Below are 22,174 nucleotides of genomic sequence, written 5' to 3' on the forward strand. Positions count from 1 at the left end.
AGTGACGTCACTTCCTGTTTCCGGCGGCGCCCGCGCGCTTCGCGCGCACGCACTCCTACCTTCCCCCCCCAGAGGTGTCCCTGGCTGGCCTTCAGACATTATGGTCACCCTAGTTCTTGACAAAGTTTATATATAATTGAGGGTGAGGACTTCCAATTTTTGAAAGTTCTGAAGCTGGCTTCTTATGTATAAAAGATGTTAATATTGCAATTCTCACATATTCATTTCGTTTATCCATTCATTCCTTCAGGTCTGAATGTTTCACTGCCTTTCATTTTGCTTCAAATATTACTGTTACTGCCATCACTATATACTTAAATAATTCACTGAGTATTTTTGTAATATTGCTTGGTAAAATATTTAAGAGCATATTTTTGGATCCATCACAAATATCTTGTGCATTTCTTCATGTATCTATCCATTGTTTTCTTGCTTTCTTGCAAGTCTACCACATGTGATAAAAGCTTATGTCTGCATTCTGACATTTCCAGCACTTCTCATTGTAGTCTTTGTTTTTGATATATCTTTAGAGGTAATATAACGTCTAAAGAACATTTGATACCAGTTCTCCCTTTGTATTTGACATTCAGTAAACTTTCTCTTTAGTCCATAGATTTTCCCACTTCTTTAGTCCATAGCTTTTTCTACTTCTTTAATCCATAGATTTTTCCACTCCAAACCATCTTTCACGGTTTGTCCCAGCGAAGGTACACAAAGCCTCACTGGGAGAAAAATGACTGAAAATTTAGTGAAGAGGTGAAGAGAGGGCATGGTCAGGGCTTAACTCTGTCTGGGTGGCTGAACTTTCAATCCCTCCCTTGGCTACTTCCTAATGATTTGGCAGCAGACTCAGTCCTTTAAAGGCTGAAAGGGCACTCATTTGAAATATCTGGGGAATAGGTTTACAGAATTTCCCACGCCTGTCAGTGAAAATAAGCTGCATAAGATAAAGAGAGATAACAGAAAGGAGGTGGCATTTCCTTCCTTCTCAGAATGGCTTCAAGGTAAGCAGCTTTTCTAGATTGCTTTGGAAGAAGTCTTCAGAATACTGAGCAGGCAGAACCCTGCTGTTTTTCGTGTGGCAAATGTAACACAAGTGATTATTATTGGCCAGGAAAAGAAGGATCCCATCCTTGGGTCCGGTATCAGATGTAGTCCTGACTCCTTCTGACTCAGTGCATCTTTCTCTTCCCCACCACCTCTCTCTAGACCCACCCAGGAACCAACGTGACGGTTGTTGATTTGTTTGACCGCACTGAGAGCCTGAAACCGCTTTGGATGCAAGTGGAAGGGTTCAGAAAAGCAATGTACCCCATTATGCAGAATGCTGTCGACGGGGTCCACCTCGTCTGTTACTCACAAGGTAATGTGGGCAAGCCCTTTCTCCCTGGGCTGATCAAGATGGGGTTCGCATGAAGAAGTTGGTACCCCACTGTTCCCAGTTATGAACAAAACAAAAGACAAAGGGTTAGAAATCGGTTTACACATTGATTTAAATGTTCCTCTCCTGCCTGTCAGCTTAAAGTGCCCCTGAGATGGTTACAAGATATTAAAGCCTCATCAGTATTATGAACAATAAAATTAACAAAATCGAGGCTTGGCTAATAGGGGACAAACAGCGGTAATCTATCAGAAAGGGCATAGCAAAAGTTTGGTGGAACAGAGGTTACATATCTCCTAAAAAGCAGCCAGGTGTCAAGACCCTGACAGTTCAAGGATCACAGACAGTCCATTCCAGGAATAGCTATTTATTGATACATGACAGGTCAGAGCAAGATGGTCCTTGCGAAAACTGGCTTTGGCGGGCTTTTGCCCTTCTCTTATAGCTCTGGTCCAAACTGTTACACATTCAAAGGAAAACGGGAAGGGAGTGGTCCCTCCTCCCAAGACTCTTCCTAGGCTCCTCGCAGGTATGCACATAATCAGGCAATAATCAGGCAAGAGTGACTTTGGTAACTCTTGAGACTAGACAGAAAGGAATGTTTCAACTGTTACATAGAGATAGCAGCAAAGCAAAGCGGAGACAGTGGAAAGTGTGAAACTGTCTTGATATAATAACTGCAAGAGTCTTCTTGACACCAGGAAGGGGGCTGGTTGTGCTTTGTGAGGAGCATATTTCTCAGTTTTGGTGCTTTCACCCCTCCCAAAAAAACTCACTCTCATGTGTTCATCCAAAAAACCTCCAAAGGTTTTGTCAGCTGATCTTCACATCTTTGTAGAAGAAAAACGAACCTTTGTGCATCCTGTGTTTCCAACCCATTTAGGGTTTTAACGGCCAAGAGAAGCACTTTGACTTGCACATGGAAAGTTCCCTGGTCAGAGTGGGGGAATTTCCCTGCGCCCAGTTCCGGTGCAGGGAACAGCTGCATCATGTGAATCGTTGCATCACTTCTGAGAAAAACCCAGCTAACTCTAGGGATACAGCTGTTCCTAGAGCTACCTGACAACCCTGATCGAAAAGGCAGTACAGTTGGGTCAGGGCTGTTGTGACATGATTCTGTCAGCTAGACCTAGACAATAGTTGGGGCGCTGGGCTTTGAATTAATTGATGCTGCCAGGAGCTTCTCGGAGGTAGCCCTTCGCACAAGCACTTTGTGCTAGCCTTAACTGAAGACTACCAGGCTATGTCTCACTGTAACCAGATTAGGTCCCTCCAGGAAGAATAGCAGCTGGTATACCAGCTTGACCAAAACTCCTGGCTGTCCAGGAACAAGGTTGGGCCCCAAAGTACCCCATGAACAGCAAGCCTGAGATGTGGACTAGGGGTGGGGAGAGGCCCATCAAAGTTCAGTCCCCTAGAGGACTACATGAGCTTTACAATTGAGAGGAGCTCATGGATCCTTCCTGCAAAGTAGCTGCCAAAATTCTGGAGTTGGCCCTCCCGTCTTTCTGTAGCTGTTGTTATTAAGGGTGCTCCTTACCTCTCAGTCAAAGGCAGAAGCATTTCCCCTCTCTCTCTCGGCTTGGCTTCGCGAACGAAGATTTAAGAAGGGTGCAATAGCCCACGTTTGCTGCAGGCTCGCTGGTGGCTGACAAGACCAATGTGGGACAGGCAGGTCCGGCCACAGCGGCTGCAGGGAAAAGTCTGATTTGGGGTTGGTGCTGTAGCAGTGCGATTCTTCCTCAATCTCCTTTTGTCCTCAAGACCAGCTATGCGTGCGTTCTCAAAGGAAGAGACAGCCTGGTGGATGGTGTGCCTCCATGCTTTGCGATCTGAGGCTAGGTCAGACCACTGGTGATGGTTGATGTGACAGGCGCTAAGGGATTTCTTCAAGGAGTCCTTGTACCTCTTCTTTGGTGCCCCTCTATTTCGATGTCCGGTGGAGAGTTCGCCATACAGGGCAATCTTGGGAAGGCGGTGGTCAGTCAAAGGCAGAAGCATTTCCCCTACTCTTCCCACATCTCCACAATGCAGTTTAAGAAGAAAAGCAAATATTGCGAACATTCAAATAAGGTCTGGGAAGGATCAGACTCCTGTTGACATAATTCCACCGGCTTTTAGCCATTAGATTCTGGTCATGGAACAATTATATTGATAATAATTCCAGGAGTCTGTTGCAACAAGAAACAACAACATATTCTTGTGATAGTGTAAAGACTTGAGGCAGAAGCTCTTGTGGATTAGGGCCAGCTTTTGGGCTGATGTTGAAATGCTGCCCTTACTTGGCAGATCTGTAGGCCTTGGTAGTGCAGCAAGAACAGACAGTGGAACCAAAAGGCCACAAAAGATCTTTTGCAGGAACTCTGGCTTATGATATTTCTGCGCAAAGCTCCAGAGTATGCAAGGGGAGCCGGCAGTTCTGCACGTATAGCAGCAACTGACTGATAACTTGTTACGGTTGCCAACCTCCAGGCTAGTCCTGGAGTTCTCCCAGAATCACAGCTGATCTCCATTCTACAGAGATCATCTACTCTGGAAGAAATGGTAGTTTTGGCGTATGGACTCAGTGGCATCATATCATGTGGTTCTTGCTCCTCTTCCCAAACTTTGTCCTGCCTAGGCTACACCCCCAAACCTCCAGGAATTCTCCCAGCCCAGAGTTGGCAAACCCTATCACCAATGTCCTAACTTTGCTTTTCACAGAGATGTTGCGCAATGTTCCCTCTAAGTTGCAGAGTCTTGTGAGCAAAAATTCTACATTGTAGGCTACTGGTATTAAAGTAAGCTACTGTCATTAAAAGTTGTGAGCTACTGCATAAATTATTGTGCTCTGGGGTCATCTTTCCTGAGCTAAGACAAAAATATGTGAGCTGGAGGCTAAAAATCTGTAAGCTAGCTCACTCTGACTCAGCTTAGAGGGAACACTGGTTGCAAGCTGCATTTCTTGCACTTGCTGGCTTTATTCTCTCCCCCCCTCCCGTGCTTGCTTACGAGTTTCAGCTCACTGAGGACAAACACTTAATGCTTCTGATGATGGACTTTACAACAGGAAAACTTAGGCTACTGATCTCCAGGCAACAGAGATCAGTTCACCTGGCGAAAATGGCCACTTTGGAAAGTGGACGCTATGGTGTTAATACCCCCTTGAATCTCCACCCCCCCCCCAACTTCATACCTAAATCTCCAGGTATTTTCCAACCTGGAGCTGGCAACCCAATCTATGGCATTTATACCTTGCTGAGGTCCCTTAACTCCCCAAATCCAGTCCTTCCCAGGCTCCACCCCCAAATCTCCTGGAATTGCCCACACCTGGCAACTCTGCTACACAGAGACTCACTGGTTCACAGCTCAGTTTCCACATCTCACTGAGGCAGTAATCTTGTGCCTGCGGTTCACCACTGCAAGTGGCTGTGGGCTCACTATTTATTTATTTATGTATAATTTAAATTAAATTTATAGACCGCCCTCCCCTGAGTACAAGGCTCAAGGTGGTGAACAGCAAGAACGATAAATCAAGCTAAGTAGTATGTAATTAAAACATACATAATTAAATGTACATAAATTAAAACCAGTTGGTGCTAAAACTTCAACATTTCAAATTGTGTCACTGCCTCGCGGGGGTGGGGAGGGGTAGAGAAGAATCAAGAAGTGGGGGGAAGGTGTGCTGGAAGGATGGTACCCATAATTGGTTTAAATAATAATAATAAATAAAATGAATCTTTTTTAATGTATGGGGAGAAGAGGGATTCTCCTAGGAGCATTTCGTGTCTCTCTGCAGAGGAAAGAATGAGTAAGAAACTGAAAGTACTCCTCCCCCCTGCAGTCTCTTGAACCAGGGGTTAAGAAAGTTCATTAATTACAATGTATATAGAGAGACCTGCTGTTTAGCCTATCAGAAGTAAGGATTCACTTGGCAGAGACAAAAAGTAGGCTGAAAGGCAAGGTAATTTTGACCTCGCCTTGGAAGGGTGCCCTGTTGAATCTTCCAAGAAAAAGCAGACCAAATTTAATTTCCCCCTGGTGTTTGCAAGTGAAAATGGTAAGAGACTAAAACTGTTCTTGAAGGCTGAGATGTCTCTGCCCCCTAAATGTGACTCCCCCCTTCCTCTGCCCCTGCAGGAGGACTGATCTGCCGCGCCCTCCTCTCCACAATGCCCGATCACAACGTGGACACCTTCATCTCTCTCTCTTCCCCGCAGATGGGGCAATACGGGGGTAAGTAGGGGACAGTTTGGATGAGGCTGGCCCAAAGCTTCTTGCTGGGAGTCTTGAATGGATTAAAAGGTTGCTGTGTTTCCTTGTTTCCTTGCGCACAGAACAGTGTTCTGTTTGTCCCATGTGTTGTTAGTGCAGGACTGTGGCTCAGTGGCTAAGAATGTAGTTTGGGTGCAGAAAGTCTAGGGTTTCCAGCTCTGGGTTGGGAAATGCCTGGAGATTTTGGGGGTGGAGCCTGGGGAGGGCAGGGTTTGGGGAAGAGGAGGGGAAGGATCTCAGCAGGGTGTAATGCCATAGAGGTCACCCTCTAAAACAGCCATTTTCTCCAGGGGAACTGATCTCAGTTGTCTGGAGATGAATTGTAATAGTGGGAGGTTTCCAGATGTCACCTGGAGGTTAGCAACCCTAAGAAAGTCTCTGGGTCAATCCTCTTGCATCCTCGGCTTTGAGGCCTTGGATCTTTGGGGCAAAGTATCCTTTTGTGCCTGAGATCCTCTGCCAGTCAAATTATGTTCCTGATTGCTCACATGAGCCAATACTCTTAACTTAGTCATAAAGCATTTTTCATCTTTGTGGCTTTAGTGCAGTCCCACATGGGTACTGTACAGTAGCAGGCCAGCCGTCAGAAAGATTTCAAAAGTTTCCTAATAGACTAGGAGCAGCCCCCCTCCTTCTGACTTTTTCCTGCCCAAATGACCACATGACTAGGAGGAGGAGTGCTACTCCCTCAGTTCTCTTTTTACCACCGTGGAAAGAGGACCCTTCACTGCTTTTCTGTTTATTCCCTAGCCTCATTTTTGAGACTGAGAGTACTTCTTTCTCTGAAGAGTTTTTCCTTTATGTCATCAATACTCATTTACCTGAATAATAAATGGTGTGTAATGAAGAAATGTTCCTGGTTTTACCTCAGAATTGAGCCAACTGCTCCTTTAAAACAGGATGTGAAATGGCCATTATCTGTGCCTTAGCTGCCTGGGGATTCACACAACTTGAAGGATCAACTGAAGGCATGTATGGATAGAACTGCACTCAGACAAGCTCTTTTCAGAAGCTTTGGCTTTGTGCCAGCCAGAATAAAACCACATTCCCCCCCTCTGTGTGAGGTGCAGTGACACAGAGCCTCAAAATCACTGGCTCTCTTCAAAGGCTGTGTTTGAACACCTTTGTATCAAGGTACAGTGCAACGGAACCTCAAACTTAGTTATCATGACATAAGGCATTTTTCTATGTTAAGAAGGGCTTGTGGGTCCATAGTCAAGCACAAGAGAACTTATGGTTCAGTTCCTGGCATAGCCAGTTAAGGATCTTGGGTAGCAGGAATTACGAAAAAAAACCCATTCATTCAGACCCATGGTGGTTTCAGTCAGTCAGAACAGACAAGGCAGAGGTAGATGACTTATAAGACCCATCTTCCCTTTTCCTCTTTGGGGGCTTCCCAGGTTCATCTCTGTGAAGTAGATTTACCCTTGGCCTGCTCCAACAGGGCTGCCTTTACATTCTTACAACTTTGTGCTCTGGGCCTATAGAGATGACAGAGGTCTCAGCTGTATTCCTCTGAATATAGCAAATAACCGTAACATTTTAAAATCTCTTTTTCTGTGAAGAATTCAAAGTGGGTTATTGATCCTCTCCCTTTCCATTTTATCCTCATAGCTGCCCTTTTGAGACAGGTTAGGTTGAGGGAAGGAGACTGGCCCAAGTGAGCTTTCCATAGCAGGATTTGAATCTAGGTCTCCCTGGCCCTAGTCTCCCCACTACATCAGTATCATCCAGATCACAAACTATCTCTGTGTACCTCAGCAGCTAGCAGCTTTACATTTATATAATCAAGGCAGAACTCCCCTAGGATTATAGCATCTCAGAGGATTTGGCTTGCCTTTGTGAGTGGGCCAGTCTGGAATGGGGTCAAACTGTGAATCAAGAATGGAGACATGTCAAAATGGGGGGAATCCAGGGCTGGAGTAGCTGTGGGAAAAGACAATGGTGTTTGGTAGTACCCTCTTTCTCACTGTGTTTCTGTTTGCCACACAGATACCAAGTACCTGAAATGGCTGTTTCCCCAGCACATGAAATCCAATCTGTATCGTTTGTGCTACACACAACTGGGCCAGGATTTTTCTATCTGTAACTACTGGAACGGTGAGACCCATATGCCTTATAACTGATTTTATCACATTTGTTGTTTCCTATAGTTTCATGTACCTAAAGAAAGTGGTTTGCCCATTTTTGTGATTTGATTGGTTGCATCCAAAACCTGCTCACAAGATCCTATGGATGAGATAGTCGGAGTGGGAGGAGCTAAAACCTGTAGGTTCACATTGAAGGTTCTCCTCACTTCTGCTGCACATGTAGTCTTAAGAGCCAGTATGGTGTAGTGGTTAAGATTAGAGTAGCAAACTAGGTATCTTGGAGATCCAGGTTCAGATTTTCAATTCGACTATGACAGCTTGCTTGGTAATTGTGGGACATTCACACAGTCTCAGCCTGGCTTATCTCCCAGGGTTGTTGTCTGGATAAAATGAAGAACTGTTTTTATTTCACTGCTGCTGCTAGGTTTGCAGACTTGGTGGGGAAGGAGATGCAACATGGCTGCTTGAGATGACAAAACATGTTGAAACAGCCATGCAGTCTGGGTTGAATGGACTGATCTTGATCAGTGATACAACCTCATGGCTGAGGATTGAATTGGATGGTCTCTTGATTTCCCTATCTTAAGAACATAAGAAGAGCCCTGCTGGGTCAGACCAGTGGTCTTGCAGCCTTGCCCCACATAGAGGCCAACCACTTCTTCTGGAAAGTCAAGAACAAGGCATAGAGGCCAAGACCTTCCCTTGAAGTTATCTTCTGGCACTGGGATACAGAACTTTACCGCCTCTGAATGTGGAGATTCCCCTCAGTCACAGTGGCTAGTAGCCACTGACGGACTTGTCCTCCATGAATCTGTCTAATCCGCTTTTAAAGCTGTCTAAGCCTGTGGCTGTCACTAAATCCTCTGGTAGCTAATTCCACATTTTAATCGCTTGCTATGTAAAGTATTTGCTTTTTTCTGCCATAAATCTAAGATGACTGTACTGTAAGGAAATAGTTCAGAAAGATGCTTTGGTAAAGAGATTAGGAAATGTAGATTATGCTACTGTATGTTGCTGTAAGTATGCTTCTACTAGGTACTTTCTACATGATTTAGTGAGTTGTGTTTCAATGTCTATGCTTTGTTTCAGCTCTCTATCAGATTTCTGCTTATTTTCAAATCTGAAATCAAAACTCTGTTGCATTGTTCATTAGGTGTCCCGTACTGTTAGCTTGCTGGGGGTAAAGTGTAGATGACTGGGGAAGGCAATGACAAACCACCCCGTAACAAAAAGTCTGCCAAGAAAATGTCATGATGTGACATCACACCGTGGGTCAGTATATGACTTGGTGCTTGCGCAGGGAACTGCCTTTACCTTTTACTGTTGATCATACTGACTTAAACTATGTGATGCCCTCAAGTTTTAGTATTTGGGGAGACAGAGAAAAATGTTATGAACAAGATTCCCCCCCTCCCCAGGTTGTTGCATTTATACCCTGCTAGCCTTATATTGCGGAACCCAAAGTTTCCAGTAACTCTCCCATGGGAAGCCATGGGAAGTAACACAACAAAGTTGGAGTCCACTGGCACTTTCAAGACCAACAGCCTTTTCCTTTTTTTTTGGTATTTTTGAAATTTGCGTGCGCGCACTTGGAAGTCATGTGACTGACTCACAATACAAGAACTCACAATACAAGAACTCACAATACAAGAACTCTCACAATACAAGAACTCGTGGGCATTCGATGAAATTGCTGAGCAGACAGGTTAAAACGGATAGAAGGAGGTACTTCTTCACCCAAAGGGTGATTAACATGTGGAATTCACTGCCATAGGAGGTGGTGGCGGCCACAAGTATAGCCACCTTCAAGAGGGGTTTAGATAAAAATATGGAGCACAGGTCCATCAGTGGCTATTAGCCACAGTGTGTGTGTATATATAAAAAAATTTTGCCACTGTGTGACACAGAGTGTTGGACTGGATGGGCCGTTGGCCTGATCCAACATGGCTTCTCTTATGTTCTTATGACTCCTGTTGGGGGCCTGGAGGATATCCAAGTACTACCCACAGTCGATCCTGCTTAGCTTCCAAGATTGGGCTTGCCTGGGCTTAGCCAAGTCAGGACTGACCAATAGCCTTGCTTGAGGAAGTCTGTTTCAATGTACCTGAAGAAGTGAGTGTGTGTTTGTGCACAAAAATTTATTCCCAGAATTAAACTTAGTTTGGTCTTAAAAGTGCCACCGGACTCATACTTTTTCCCATAAAGGCAGTGACTAGATCCAACCCCCACTTCTTTCAGGTCTTTTTAACGCTCCTTTCCCCTTGATCTGCCCTTGCCCCCTGCCCTGGCTTCTATATTTTCAGATCCACATCATCGAGATCTTTACCTCAACAACAGCAATTTCCTGGCCTTGTTGAATGACGAAAAACTGAATCCCAACGCTACAGGTAAGAATCCCACATTCCCCCCAACACAAAAAGTATTGGTATATTTTGAAAATTATATTTCAGTTTATTTTTTCTAAATCAGAAGACTGTGTGTATATATGTGTGTGTGTATACACTCTGAAATACATTAAAGAGTTATTAGCTCTGCTGGTATATCTAGTTCTTGGTGTGTGTTTTAACGTGCATGGTATCAGTCTGGATTATGGAAACTTGGTATCATTGGCCTTATGTCAGGGGGTGGGGGTGGGCATTGTCGTCTTCTCAAGATAGAATTGCATCCCTGCCTTTTGCAGGAGCCCAGGGTAAATGGAAAGGATTCTGTAAATTACTGGTGGTGAAGACATGGGGAAATTTTTATCCTGGATGATTGGGGGAATGGGTAGCAGTGACTGAAGAGAGCAGGAGAATATTGACTGGGGAGTGAGAGGTAGGAGAGTTGACCAAGCTTAGAGATCTGTGCCTTTCATTCTACATAGACTGGAAGAAGAACCTTCTGCGGATTCGGAAAATGGTCCTGATTGGGGGTCCGGACGATGGCGTCATCATGCCATGGCAATCCAGGTGAGGTTTGGGAGGTGGGAAGGAGACCCTCCCACCTCCAATGAGGAGATGGATGTTTGGTTTTGGAGGCCAGAAGCAAGCTGTCCCTGGGTCGGAGGTTTTGGGGGCAGGGGCTAAAAATGCACCTTTAATGCAACCTCATTGAACCAGAACCTTGATTGCTTTATTACATAAAAGCAGATTAAAATGTGTTTTGTACAGCAGGAACTCATTTGCATATTAGGCCACACCCCCTGGCACAATCATTGTTTGGCGTAGGGCTTTTTGTAGCAAAAAACCAGCAGAAATCCATTTGCATATAAGACTACACCCCCTGGCACCAAGCCAGCCGGAACTGCGTTCCTGCTCAAAAAAAGCCCTGGTTCTGTATAATCATAATGTAGTCTAGTGTCAGCCCTACTATCCATTCCCATTTTGATCCAAGGGAATCCCTGCTGTGGGGGAAGGTTAAAAGGAATCCAATTCGATTGGCATATACATTCTACACATCTGCCTAATATTTTTCTGCAGATCCAGTAGTATATATTTGCTGATTCTATTAACTCCTTTAATATTAAAAATCCAAAGCAGCCCTGACCTGGATAGTACAGACAAGCCCAATCTCATCAGCTATCAGAAGCCAAGCAGGATCGGCTCTGGCAAGTACTTGGATGTGAGACATCCTTGGGATACCACCAGTTGGGAGGCAGGGGTAGGCTTTTATTCAGCCACCTTTCTGAATATCCTCCATGCCTCCAGTAGGGGTCAGTCAACAGAAGTCACCATGACTTCTTGGGGCACACACACACACATGCATTAAAAATACAAAAATACCCCCGAACCCGCCCCCCCCCCATGCACTAAATGTTAAGGGTCATCTTTTAAAAAAAATAAGTTACTGTTTGTTTTTATGCAGTAAAAATGTTTCTACGCCAGTTTGGTGTAGTGGTTAAGTGTGTGGACTCTTATCTGGGAGAACCGGGTTTGATTCCCCACTCCTCCACTTACAGCTGCTGGAATGGCCTTGGGTCAGCCATAGCTCTGGCGGAGGTTGTCCTTGAAAGGGCAGCTGCTGTGAGAATCCTCTCAGCCCCACCCACCTCACAGGGTGTGTGTTGTGGGGGGAGAAGATATAGGAGATTGTAAGCCGCTCTAAGTCTCTGATTCAGAGAGAAGGGCGGGGTATAAATCTGCAATTCTTCTTCTTCTAATTGTTATTCTTATTTTGGGTTTGTTACACTGAAGGTGATTGTCAGTGTGGTGCTGCAGTTAGCATTGGTCTAAGATCTGGAAAACCCAAGGTCAGATCTCTGCTGTGATATGAGTGACCTGACTGGGTAACACTTGACCAATCATCTGCTCTAAGCTGAACCAACCTTATAGGGGTGTGTGGTTGGATAAAGGGAACTCCCACTTGCCAGCAATTCTGACCAGTTCTTTTGTTGCAGCTGCTGATTCAACACAGTGGCAACATGCATTCCCCTGTCCTAGTCCCAAGCTGCAGCTATTCCCTTCTCCCCATGCCACGGGAGAGGGACTGTTTCTCATTTTTTAAATTAGTAATTAAGAAATCACTATAACTAGCTATAGCAATTAGTCAGTTACCAATTACAAAGAAGCCCCCCCCTCCTCCAGTGGTACTGGCTGGAGAACAGCTATCAAATCAAAGGGGACTGGTGTGGAGAAATGTGTGCCAATGTGGGCAGGACCTGGAAAGATCTGAAGCTTCCCTTCTACTCAGCAGTCATCCTGTCTTGGTTGTGCTGTTTCCACAAATATTGTAGTGAATTTGCTTTTTGAAACAGCACAGAAGATGTTCAACAAGCATCATGACACTTTGTGGAGGTAACATCAGAGCTAGATAGACCATAAGGGCATAGGAAGAGATCGTAAGAATGGATCAGACCAGTGGTTTCATCTAGTTCAGCATCTTGTATCACACAATTGCCACACCAACCAGTTTCTCTGAAGGGCCAACAGTGGGGTACAGAGTCCAAGGCCTTCTTCTGATACTGCTCTGAGTAAATGTTGTTATTTGGAAAAGTAGGATAAAAATGACTTCAATATATTCTGCTACTTGCTTTAAGTAGGCTTGCTGCGGCTCCCTCTCAGCTCCTGCACCTCCTCACATTAGGCCGGGGGGGCGGGGGGAGCAGCTCCCATACTCTTTGATTGTGGTATTGGCCACTGGCTTCAGGGAGGTGGGGGCTGCCACTGCTGGTAGCAGCTTCTGCACCTCTGATGTGAGGGGGCTCATGGCAGTGATGGTTTCCCGCCCAGGTCACCCTAGCACCTAGAATCATAGCATTGGAAGGGACCTCCAGAGTCGTCTAGTCCAACTGCCTGCACAATGCAGGAAATTCACATATACCTCCCCCTCCCATACATCCCGAGTAACCCGTGCCCAGAAGGTGACAAAAGCCTCCAGGACTAAGCTGGCCTGGAGAAAAATTGCTGACTGAACCCAAAGTGTTAATCATTATTTCCCTGGGTGTAGAAGAAAGGGCCACAAGAACTAAGCACTGAGGCAACTCTTCCTGCCCATTTCTCATGATCTGCCTAATTCACAGAATCAGTATTGCTGTCAGATAGCCATCTAACCTCTGCTTTAAAACCTCCAAGGAAGATGGTCTATCAACCTGGACCATTGGCCCATCTGGGCTTTTCCCCAGTGGCCTAAATAGCCATTCCACCCCTGAGTTGGGTGGGTGAAATAAAGTGTGGGATCTCCAGCTCCACTTTATCACTTAATGCTCTTCTTTTACTTGCAGCATGTTTGCCTTCTATGATAATAACGAGACAGTGATGGATATGACGTCCCAATTGGTGAGTAAGGCAGGAGTCCCCAGTTCCTTGGAACAAGGAATTGTGGCAAGAAGGGTACATTGGTCTGCTCAGCTGGCTAAGAAGGTGGGGAAGGGGCAGGACTCCTGAGTCAGCTAGACATCTTCTGAGTTGGAGTAACATGAGGGGCTAGGTTCTCCGCTGATGAACATATGAACGTATGAAGCTGCCTTATACTGAATCAGACCCTCAGTCCATCAAAGTCAGTATTGTCTACTCAGGCTGGCAGTGGCTCCCCGGGGTCTTAAGTTGAGGTTTTTCACGTCTATTTGCCTGGACCCTTTTTAGTTGGAGATTGAACCTGGGACCTTCTGCAGATGCTCTACCATTGAGCCACCGTCCCTCCTACACCTGATCAGAAGACAGGTGTAGATCCAGGTACTCTTGGAGGTTGTGGTATGACCAGTGTTCCCTCAAAGCTGAGTTAGCATCAGCTAGCTCACAGATTTTTAGCCTCCAAGTTCACACGTTTTTGTCTTAGCTCAGGAAGGATGACCCCAGAGCACAATAATTTATGCAGTAGCTCACAACGTTAATGCTAGTAGCTCGCAACTTTAATGCCAGTAGCTCACATAATAAAAATTTTGCTCACAAGACTTTGCATCTTGGAAGGAACATTGGGTGTAAGTGTGACCACCTTGGACATCCTCCAAAGTCTCTGCTCCACCCACCTCACAGTGTGTCCGTTGTGAGGAGCAATGCTCCCTCTAAGCTGTGGAATCTTGTGAGCAAAAATTCTTCTTTGTGAGCTACTGCAAAAATTAGTGTGCTCTGGGATCACCCTTCTTGAGCTAAGACAAAAATGTGTGAGTTGGAGGCTAAAAAACTGTGAGCTAGCTCACATTTAACACAGCTTAAAGGGAACACTGGTCATATCACAACCTCCAAGATTACCTGGATCTACACCTGTCTTCTGATCAGGTGTAGGAGGGAGGGGAAGGGAAAGGAGATTGTGAAGGGTGGGGTATAGATCCAATATTGTCATTGTCTTCTGAGGAGAGGAGAGAAACTGTGAGAATTGAAAGTTGCAAGGGTTGAAAGGGAGTCCTGAAGACCAGGAGATGTACGATTGCATAGCTCATATCCTAAGTGGCTGAGGATAGGAATAGACCTGGGGCAGTTCCTTCTGATGCATATGAATGCTGGTTTCTGTTGTTCTTAATTCGTTGGTGGTTGTAGATTTTCCAGGCTGTGTGACTGTGGTCTTGGCATTGTGAAACCTCACATTTCAGAGAGCCAGTTTGGTGTAGTGGCTAAGTGTGCGGACTCTTATCTGGGAGAACCAGGTTTGATTCCCCACTCCTCCACTTGCACCTGCTGGAATGGTCTTGGGTTAGCCATAGCTACCGCAGGAAGCTATGGCTAACCCAAGGGCAGCTGCTGTGAGAGCCCTCTTGAAAGGGCAGCTGCTGTGAGAGCCCTCTTGAAAGGGCAGCTGCTGTGAGAGCCCTCTCAGCTGCACCCACCTCACAGGCCATGTTCCCTCTAAGCTGCAGTCTTGTGAGCAAAAATTCTACTTTGTGAGCTACTGGCATTAAAGTTAGATCCAAGTAGTCAGCCGTGTTGGTCTGAAGTAGTAGAACAAAACAGGAGTCAAGTTAAGACCAACTTAGTTTTATTCAAAATGTAAGCTTTCATGTACTCTCTAAGCACACTTCATCAGACGAGGAATCCGGTACAATGAGCAAAGCCACATGTAGCTGGTAGTCAGTGGCTCAGAATGCAAACTGGTACAAATTTAAGATTCAGCGACAGAATAGTAAAATTAACAAATTGAGCAAACCTGCTATCTGAGTAGCATGAGCATGCAAAAGCAATAAAATAGTAATATGTCAAAATGTGTCTGTTAATGACTGTATTGTATTAAGCCTGGGTCAAGGTATTTATATCTCAGAAGATTTACCTTTTAACATGTAACATACATATAGTTTGCCGTAGGAGAAAAATACATTAAAATTAGTGGGAGATGGGTTCTGTATATGTAATGGGATAAACAGCCAATATCCCTGTTTGAGTATGTCAATACAGCTAAATGAGAAATGCATTGGATAGTGATGTTCTTGTCTACCTAATTTACTTTTTAACATGTAAACATCATTCTAGTTTGCCATAGAAGAAAAAAAAAGAATACAATAAAATAAAATGGAAATGAGTTAAGTATATGCAATGACAGGGCTTTTTTTGAGCAGGAACGTAGTTCCGGCTGGCTTGTTGTCAGGGGGTATGGCCTAATAAGTAAATGAATCCCTGCTGGGCTTTCCCCACAAAAAGCCCTATGTGAAACAATGGTGACATCAGGGGGTGTGGCCTAATATGCAAATGAATTCCTGCTGGGCTTTTTCTACTTAAAAAGCCCTGTGCAATGAGATAAACAGCCAATATCCCTATTTTGAGTATGCCAATACAAAAAATCATTCTGGTCACTATTCTAAAAGAGAAATACATTGGAATACTGTGGATGTATAACTTACTCAGTGAGAGTGGGTTTAGCATCTGTAATGAGATAAAAAACCAATATCCCTGTTCAGTCCTGACAAAGTGTTTGTTCCAAGTTTCATAATAATTTGTAATTCAGCAGTTTCTCTCTCCATTCTGTTCTTGAAGTTCCTTTGCAGTAAAACAGCTACTTTGAGGTCACCCATTGAATGCTTTGGAAGGTTAAAGTGTTCCCCCACAGGTTTCTCAGTCCTGTAATTCCTGATGTCAGATTTGTGTCCATTTATCCTTTGGCGGAGGGTTTTTCCTGTTTGCCCTATGTAGAGAACGGAAGGGCATTGTTGGCATTTAATGACATATATAATGTTGGAAGATGAACAAGTAAATAAGCATTAATGTTGTGAGCTACAACCTAAATTAGCATGCTCTGGGGTCATCCTTCCTGAGCTAAGACAAAAATGTGTGAGCTGGAAGCTAAAAATCCATGAGTTAGCTCATGCTAACTCAGCTTAGAGGGAACACTGCTCACAGGGTGTCTGTTGTGGGGGGAGAAGATATAAGAGACTGTAAGCAGCTCTGAGTCTCTGATTCAGAGAGGAGGGTGGAGTATAAATCTGCAGTCGTCTTCTTTCTTCGCCAGCCAGCCAGCAACTGGCATCCTCAGAGGTGTAACCCAGAAAATTGGAGTTTTCTCTGGGTCAAATTGAGAAGAAGTTGATAGGTAATTTATATCTACTTAGGAAGGTGGGGTAGGGCTGAGTCACTATCTCGTGGGAGCTTCCTGGGCTTCTTCTCAATTTGACCCAAAGAGAACTCCAGTTTTCTGGGTTACACCTCTGAGGATGCCAGTCACAGTTGCTGGCAAAACATCAGGTCTCACAATGCCAAGACCATGGCCACACAGCCCGGAAAATCTACAACCAGTGGACTCCAACCGTGAAAGCCTTCGACAACATATTGTTCTTAATTCCTCCCCTTCCTGGATTCAGGTGAACTGAGTTGTTTCTGAGCACAAAAGCGTCAGAATGTGAGCATTCCCCCGCCCCCCCCGGTCCATGTCCAGTGAAAATGGTTCTACATTCTCTTTCAGGTCTACCTCCAGGACACTTTTGGTCTGAAGACCCTGGATGCCCGCGGTGATATTGTTTCCTACATAATGCCTGGTGTCTCCCACACATATTGGCACTCCAATCGCACTGTCTATGACAAATGCATCGCCCCATGGCTGACGTAGCTGATGGGTTGCCAGAGAAGAGGAAACGGAGGAAAGAGCCCTCCAGGGAGACGTGTGACATTCTTACCTCGCCTTGGTACTTCTCCTCCCACAGAGAAGAGTCCCTATTTGTTACCCATAGCTTTTCTAAGATGGTTGACAACTTTCTTTCATAGTGGAAGAAGCTTTTCTGTGGAAATTTGGGGGTGGGGGCCAGCAGCTCTTTGGTGGATTCTGAAAGTGCTGCATTGTGGGGACAGGAGGCATGGCTCTTTCCCGCTCTTTTTATCAGGTTTGAGCTATCCAAGCTACAGTTGGGATTTCTTTGCAGAGAAGGAACTGCAAAAAAGGAACTGTTCCACAGGATGTAATATCCATTGGACTTCTTTTTTCTTCTTCTTCTTAAGAAGCTGAATTTGGCAGAGACTCTGAGAAGAAGGAATTTTATTCTATTTAAATGTTGATCCAAGGCAGAAACCGTATTTTTTGTTCCCAAACTGACAGAAATGTATACGGAAGTTGTAGAAGTCCTTCTCTTTCTACCTACCCCCTCCAGTTGAAATTTTATGCCCTGAAAACTTTGCCACAAACTCTGAGGGAGTCTTTTACATTGTTCAGATCATGGCTCCCCTTCCCCCTAATCCCTTTTGACTTTAGTAACCTCAGAGTATAGTTAATTGAATTGTATGTCTAAATTGACTGAAATATTTTACCCAATTCCCCCTCCCCTTCTAGAAGCACACTTTCAGGATCTCAGGATGATGAAAGAAAATTGATTTACACCAAGGAATTTCATAGCCAGTTCCACCTGTTTTAAAAAAAAAACCCTGTCTACTTTTAAGGGACAGCTGCTGATTTGAGGGGCTTCCTCGAGGGGAGCCCCTCATTCTTGAAGGGAAAACTATAGAGCTTCATGCTTTTGACAGTATTACTTCTCTTTCATCCAGGTATGGCACAACCTAAGCAATAGGACTCAGGTTTTAACTTTAACCTCAAAATGGGGTAAAGAGAAGGGAATCCTGGGGATTCCAGATGGTTGCATCTTAAGTTGAGCTTGGCAGGACTTGGGATAATCTTTTGTAGTCTGAAACTTTATTCTTGCAAATAAAGAAAGCGTAGAGGTGTTGCGTAAGAGTGAGGTAGCAAAATCCTGGAGCAGGGTGGATCTTGTGTTTTGGCGATCATGTGGCGAGTGACACAGCAGGGGGCCCACACTGTCTCTTTATATGGCTTGTTGATCTGACCTTCAGTTTCTTCTTCAGACACACAAGCCTTGCCCTTTTTCTGTGTAAATCCTGTGAAATGTGAGGCAGACTTAGTTAGGGTTGCCAGCTTCGTAGTGATTCAATCCAAAAGGCAGGAGAGAGTTGCACAGGAGAATACAACCACTAGAGTTGTGTTTTTGATAGGTTTGTAACTCCAGGTGGTGGCTAAAGATCTCCTAGGGTTATGACTGCTCTCCAGATGACAGATCAGTTCACCTGGAGAAAAGTCTCCACTTTGGACGATGGACTTAAGGACATTATACCCCATTGAAGTCCCTCCCCTCCTCAGACTCTGCTTTCTTCAGCATTCGTCCCCAAAATCTCCCAAGTATTTCCCAACTCAGAGCTGGCAACTCTAGACTGACTATCAAGGCGAAACTACGTTACATGTTTTTTTATCCAACCTGGGTTCTCTGGACCTGATTCACTTTCACTGTTTTCTTCATAGCCACACAGCAGCTGTGGGGAATGCCACTGAAAATCAGGAGGAGCCCGATTCCACTCAGAATGCAGTGTGGAGGAGGAGGAGCTTGTGTTCAGCTCTGAAGTTATGCATGTAACTCCCCGCTTGGTCCATTTTGGGTAGGGAAAACAACACTGGAGGAGGAAGGCAGAAACCTTCCTTACACTGCAATTCTGAGGCAGAATTGGGCTCCTTCCACTTGTAAAAATGATGTTCTCTCTAGGTGCTATGTGGCTGCAGGGGAAACTGGAGAATCCTGGACCTGAGTCTCCAAAAAAGTTAACATTTGGTAGCTGCAAGCTGAGCAGTTTCCCCTTTGAGCTTGGTTTTTAATCCAGTTCTAAAAGGGAAACACAGGAGCCAGACCCAAATTGGGCAGGACGTTGTCTGGATGTTCCCAAACCTTGTGTGGGGAAATCCTCATGTGGAAGTAGCTGTGGTGTACAGAGGGTGAGAGACCACAGGCAAGGCAGAGTAGCATGGAGGGATAACCGCTCTCTGCAATATGGACTGGGTGGACAGGCGGACTAATTGTCGCACTGCAGGCATGCCTCTGTATACATGTTTGGGCTGATGGATTCAAATGCCCTGCATACAGACAGAACACAAAAGTGGGGAGAAAAAAAACTTTAATTTTTTTTTCTGATTTTATGGCAGCACACAATATTGTGGCAAATTACATATATATATTTGCCATCAAGTTGCAGCCGATCCCTTCAGGTTTTCAAGGCTAGAGACGGAGCAGAGGTGGTTTGCTATTGCCTGCCTCTACGTAGCAACCCCTGATCTCCCATCTGAATACTGACCAGAGCTGACACTGCTTAGCTTCCATGATCTGACTAGCCTGTTAGGGCAATTGCAGCATGGGAAGATATAAATGCAAACCAACAAGCCTTTCAAGTACTCGTCAAGCCACGTCAAACGGCTACTCTGAGTCCTCGTATTTTTGTAATGCTTGTCCCCATAACCCTCCCTGCTGTCCTGCATGTTATACAGTAGGATATTCTGGAGCAAGGATTAGCTCAGCGCTGATCCTTAGCTGATTCTGCATGGAGCAGGGGGTTGGACTAGATGGTCTGTATGGCCCCTTCCAACTTTATGATTCTATGATCAGGTGGAGTTGGAAGATAAAACTCCTGGGCAGGAGGCAACAATCTGAGCTCTGTGTGTCTCCTCTAAGCCACGAAACAAATAGGCAACCTTCCTCCTATTGTTATACTAGTTAATGACATTTGCCTAAGCTGCCCTAGTTTGTCTAAGTCATCCAAGGTAAGAGTTTTCTGTAACAGCTACCAAAGAACAGGGTAATAAAGGTTAGCACTTCCTACTGGGGACATCCCGTGGAGACCTAGAATGGAAAAAATAATAGAGGAATTCAGCAAAATTCTCACTGCACTAGAAGTTGGTAGATGCTGAAGGAAGAGAAATAGTGTAAATTCATTTGCAAACATCCGTTATCATCTCTCTCTCCCTCCCAGGATTGGCGTGTCATCCTAGCTTTCCCCCTAAGTCATTCTCTGATCCTTGTAGCATCAGGCATAGAGGAGGATGCCCCTAATTACATTAAATCATAAAGTGTTGTAAGAGGCTAAAAAGGTAGAAGAAAGAAAAGAAAACCATGTGAAAAGACAGGGAGCACTATTAGATGTAGATGTAGATGCCCTGTCCTTGGGATCTGCCCTGTTCTTTCCTTTTGATATTTTTTACTACCCAGCCACCATGAGGACTAGAGGCTTGGGGCTGTTTTGCATTCTAATTTTCCTCTTTTGTGTGTCCCTATTTAGTTGTGGTTTTTTTTTTAAATGTCCACACATTTTGCTCTCTCTAGTGGTCGATTTGATGCTACATTGCTGTTATTATAGGGCCTCAATGTAATAATGAACCAACCACTAGACTAGAGGGTGCAAAATATGTGCGGAAAAGGGGAAAACTCCTGAAACAGTAGGGACACACAAGCAACCCAAATGCGAGTGTGATAGAGCCCTGGCTTAAAAACAAAAAAATAAACAAACAAAAACCCCTCCAGCTCAAGATGGGCTACATTTTTATGGAAATAGACGCAGCTTGATTTTCAAGGTGTGTGGAACAAAAAAGGTGCCACTGTGGAAACAAAGAGATTCTGGAAGCTTTTTGTTGTGGCAGATGCCCTGAAGTGATTTGTAAAGCTTGCTTCCTGTGTCAGAGAGCCACTTTGCAGAAGGAAGGCCCGAGTGTTTACATAGAGCTTGGAAACCAATGGTTGAGTTCTGAGGCATTCTAACATAGTTGCTACTTTAAGGAAAATAGCGTATTTTGTTGATTCGTAAGGGAACTTTCTGGTGGCAAGATTGAAGGAATTGTGGTAGGAAGTTATCTAAATCTGTGGGTATCGGGGACTTTGCCCAGAAATGGGGTGAGAGAGAAATTGAGAGGTGAGAACAGTGCATGGGGTTTTTCTGGGTGGGGGAGGGAGGTTTCTTAGATAAAAGCATAGCATCTAGTAAAAAATGCAAGGGGTGGGGAGAAGCAGCAGTTACACTTCTGGCCTAAGTTCACATGAACAAATTCCATATCAGTGTTTGTTTGGTGTAACTCAGAAGCATGTAGCTTGCTTTGCTCTTGTGCATTTTAAAAATGTGACCGATTTCCCACTAGCCTTATCTCGCTCTCTCCTCTGCTCAGCAGGGCTTCTGTTGGATTTTGCACAAGCTGCCCCGAGGCTGCAACTTGCTCCTCCGCTTTCACTCAGCAAACAAGATCCTCTAAAAACCAGTTTCTATTTGCCCTGTGAAAAAGGCAACGCTAGTTGCAGCCCCAGGGCTGATAGTGTGAAATCCAACAGAAGCCCCCTGGAGAAGAGGAGCGGGATAAGGATAGGGGGAAATCAGTCTGTGTTTGACAAAGAGCATTTTCTCTTTTTCCCCTCCACATTGAGGGCTTCGTTCAGTGACTTCATCTCTGAGAATTCTGGCACGGCACACCATTCCATGCTCCACTTGCTGGAGCAGAAGCTGCTTCTTGATGGAAGCATTCTCACGAACTAAATAGAGGTTTGCTATTACTATATCAGGCTACTTTCTCTCTCATGCCCTCCAAGGGAATGTGGCTGGCCACGGAGGATCTTTTGAGCCTCTTCCAATAGCACTTCATAAAACTGTTTCTCCCTGTATCTATCAACTGAATGTCAAAAGAAACAGGGACGTGTAGGGGTTGCCAGGTCTGACTCAGGAAATATCTGGGGAATTTGGGGATGGAGTCAGGTGCAACGTTGTGACAAGCACGATTGAACTCCAAAGGGAATTCTGGCCATCACATTTAAAGG

The 22,174-nt window shown here is 44.9% G+C and overlaps 1 protein-coding gene across 4 annotated transcripts in view; it reads left to right on the top strand.

The window, feature by feature from the left end:
* The window catches only part of PPT2 (palmitoyl-protein thioesterase 2), a 79,539-nt gene extending 61,262 nt beyond the window's left edge, over positions 1 to 18,277 (top strand). For 3 of the 4 annotated variants that reach the window (XM_060239079.1, XM_060239081.1, XM_060239078.1), the window contains 7 exons: positions 1,210 to 1,363; positions 5,501 to 5,596; positions 7,628 to 7,735; positions 10,029 to 10,112; positions 10,589 to 10,673; positions 13,424 to 13,478; positions 17,023 to 18,277. In XM_060239079.1, coding sequence (XP_060095062.1) covers positions 1,210 to 1,363; positions 5,501 to 5,596; positions 7,628 to 7,735; positions 10,029 to 10,112; positions 10,589 to 10,673; positions 13,424 to 13,478; positions 17,023 to 17,166 — 726 coding nt within the window. In that variant the 3' untranslated portion in view covers positions 17,167 to 18,277. The remainder of the gene's footprint in view (positions 1 to 1,209; positions 1,364 to 5,500; positions 5,597 to 7,627; positions 7,736 to 10,028; positions 10,113 to 10,588; positions 10,674 to 13,423; positions 13,479 to 17,022) is intronic. The other variant, XR_009555420.1, reaches the window with a different exon arrangement.
* The last annotated feature ends 3,897 nt before the right edge of the window (positions 18,278 to 22,174 follow it).

Source organism: Heteronotia binoei, chromosome 5 (genome assembly GCF_032191835.1).
Source record: "Heteronotia binoei isolate CCM8104 ecotype False Entrance Well chromosome 5, APGP_CSIRO_Hbin_v1, whole genome shotgun sequence".
NCBI classification, from domain to species: Eukaryota; Metazoa; Chordata; class Lepidosauria; order Squamata; family Gekkonidae; genus Heteronotia; species Heteronotia binoei.